Consider the following 2,861-nt stretch of genomic DNA (forward strand, 5'->3'; position numbering starts at 1 on the left):
CTGGGGAGATGAAGGGCCCCTGTGGGAGATGCCCGAGTGTATGCCCAGGTGTGGGACTGCAATGTGCACGGGCACTGGAGATGCACCACAGCCATGCCTGGGACAGGCAGCGTGCTGGCAAGTGGGCAGGAGATGGCTCCGCGGAGAAGGCTGGGTGGGGTTGAAGTGTTGAGGTGATTTTTGCCCTGATGTCTCTCTGGATGCCGATTTCCAGCCCTCCCGGGCAGTGGGATGACACTGTGGAATGGCTCCTTCCCCTTCTACCCCGGCAAAAATGCGTGCTTCCCCTTCGACACCACCCGGGCCGTCATCATCTCCGTCTTCCTCTCCATGTTGGCCACTTTCATCATCATCCTGCCGGGGATCCGGGGCAGGGGGGTAAGTGGAGAGGCTGGGGGAGCTCAGCCTTCTGGTCCCTGCCCTGTGCATCCCACATGCCTCCTCCTTCCCAGTATTGAAAACAGACTTGGGGAGTAAACATGCCCACAGGTTCATGGCCAGGACTCTGGGATCTCTAGCAAGCCATGGAGGTGAGCTCCAGCTCAACCCAGCATGTACCCCCATGCTGGAGACACCAAACTCCACCATCCCAAATTTACGAGGTGCCCAGATCTGAGCTTAGCTGGATTTCACTGTGAGCAAGCCCAAGTAATTTCAGAGGAGTGGAAAAACAGGGTGAGGCTCAAAGACCTCGCTCCACCTTCCTCAAAACCCCAATAAAAGAAGGAGGTGTGCACTGTGCATGCCCCAGCACTGCTCACAAGGCTCTGCGTGGCCAACAGACCCCAATGCGAGCCCACCACTTGCATGCCGCACGCCTGTCGCGTACTTGGCTTTGCAGCGGGGCTGGCTGGGAGGCATCTCCTCCCCAGGGGACGCACTGCAAACCCCTGGCTGCTGCTTTTGCCTCCAGCTGTGGCCAGCTGCCAACACATCCAAACACATGAGGTTTGGATAAGTGTGGAAATCCCAGCTCAGGACTATTAAAGGGAGTGTCTCCATCCTCCTTCCCAGAAAGGGGATGGCACAGCTTTCCCAAATGGACTGTTTTGACCTTCTTGCTCTGCCCGGATCTCCCCGCTGCCTCCCCCACCCCACAGCAGGGATGCCCCAGCCACGTGTTCCCCCATGCCACCTGCCTGCAGAGCCCGTGGGGTGACTCCCCAGAGGAGGGACAGGCCCGTTTCTCACCAGCTGGCATTTCTAAATGACATAATTGGTGCTGAGGTCCCCATGGCAAAATCTGACTGAGACTTGTCCACCCCCTATGCTCACCCCTCGCAGCGACTCTTCTGGTTCCTGCGGGTGGTGATGGGCCTCTTCGTGGGAGCGGTGGTCCTCAGTGAGTACCAGGGTCCTGGGGGGGAAGCTCAAGGATGCCCAAGACACAGGGGATGGAGGAGCAAGGCGAGGGAGGGTGAACAGAGCAGCCGAGTGCCAAGTCCAGCCTGCAGGATGAGTTTATGGGGAAGACTGACACCTGTCTATGTCTGGGACCTGGCTCCAGCGAGCGGTGGGAAGTGCAAGCACCCATCTGGCTCCTCTCTGAAGGCTGGTGGTCATATGTGCAAACCACCTCTAGGGCAGTCACCGAAAGCCCACCACCAGCTTCCAGGGGACTCAGACAAATTGGCAGGTGCTTAGATGAGGACCGGTGCCTAGACAGTGCCGACACATCAGCCCCATTGCCTCTGGGGCTAGGGACTGCGCTGGGTCTGGGGAGAAACCAACCCAAGTGGGGCTCTCAGGGTCACGGGTCAGGGTTGATGTTCGGGAAGGACATACAAGGCTTCTGCTCCTTGGGGTTCACAACCCAAGCCTTGCCCTTGGGATGGGGTAGATGATGCTCAGGCCATGGTGACCATCATGATAGGTGCTTCCAGCACTAGATGTCTTGCTGCCAGGCGATGACTAACATTTGAAGTCTTCACAGCCATACAGTTCACCAGGGACTGGGAGACAGGCTGGGTGACAGCAAACACCTCATACAAGTCCTTCAGCCGTGCCCTGGTGAACGCAGACATTGGGCTGCACATTGGCCTGGCAGGGGTGAACATCACACTGGTGGGTGAGTGCATATCACAACAGGAGGGGATTTGGTGCAAGTCTGGCAGCCATGCACCTGGGTACTGGGGCTCTGGGCCCTCAAGCCCCCACACCAGGAAGTCTTGGAGCTGCCTCCAAGGTTGAGAAAGGTCCTTAGTCTTCATCATCTGGCAGGAAACCCAGTGAATCAAGTCAATGAGACCATCAACTACAATGAGCACTTTGCCTGGAGCTTCAATGCAGACTACGACCACAGCTATGGTGAAGGCCTGGAGAAGGGGCTGCCCAGCCCCATCCTCTATGTGGCGGAGAAGTTCACCACACAAAGCCCCTGTGGTGTGCACAGGCAATACCGCATCTCCGGCCACTACGCATCCCTCACCCTGTGGTAAGTTAGAGCAAGAGGTCAGCCCTATCTCTGCTCAGTGGGGAGGTGGAAAGAACGAGGTAGAGCAGAGGGAGCTTGATGGAGCCACCCTTTTCCCTGTAAAGCCATGCCAAAGCCTTGACTGGTCTCTGGCACCCACCCTTCTGCAGAACTGGGGATGCTCATGCTTCCTCACCTGCCCATCTCCCCAGAGTCCTCTTCTGTGTCCTCTGCCCTGATGTGCAAAATTGCAGTTGGAGAAAAAATATTCTTCATTTAAAGGAAAGCGAATGCAACTGCGTGGGTCTTATGGTGCAAGGTTCTCTCCCAAGCAAGATGCGGAGCCCCGATAAGACCGTCCATGGGGGGGTTCCTCTTGGATGCCCAAGAGGGCATGAGACCTGCTGGTGGGGGGTGGGAGGGACCTTCAAGAGGGTGCTCAGAGGCT

The 2,861-nt window shown here is 57.4% G+C and overlaps 1 protein-coding gene across 1 annotated transcript in view; it reads left to right on the forward strand.

Moving 5' to 3' along the window:
- Positions 1-231: 231 nt before the first annotated feature.
- DUOXA1 (dual oxidase maturation factor 1) overlaps positions 232-2,861 on the forward strand; it is a 4,774-nt gene continuing 2,144 nt past the window's right edge. Inside the window, exons 1-4 of the mRNA XM_009323850.1 lie at positions 232-378; positions 1,285-1,342; positions 1,934-2,068; positions 2,221-2,434. Of these exons, the coding sequence (XP_009322125.1) occupies positions 232-378; positions 1,285-1,342; positions 1,934-2,068; positions 2,221-2,434 (554 nt within the window). The remainder of the gene's footprint in view (positions 379-1,284; positions 1,343-1,933; positions 2,069-2,220; positions 2,435-2,861) is intronic.

This window comes from Pygoscelis adeliae, unplaced genomic scaffold (assembly GCF_000699105.1).
Source record: "Pygoscelis adeliae isolate BGI_AS28 unplaced genomic scaffold, ASM69910v1 Scaffold365, whole genome shotgun sequence".
In the NCBI taxonomy this organism is placed as follows: domain Eukaryota; kingdom Metazoa; phylum Chordata; class Aves; order Sphenisciformes; family Spheniscidae; genus Pygoscelis; species Pygoscelis adeliae.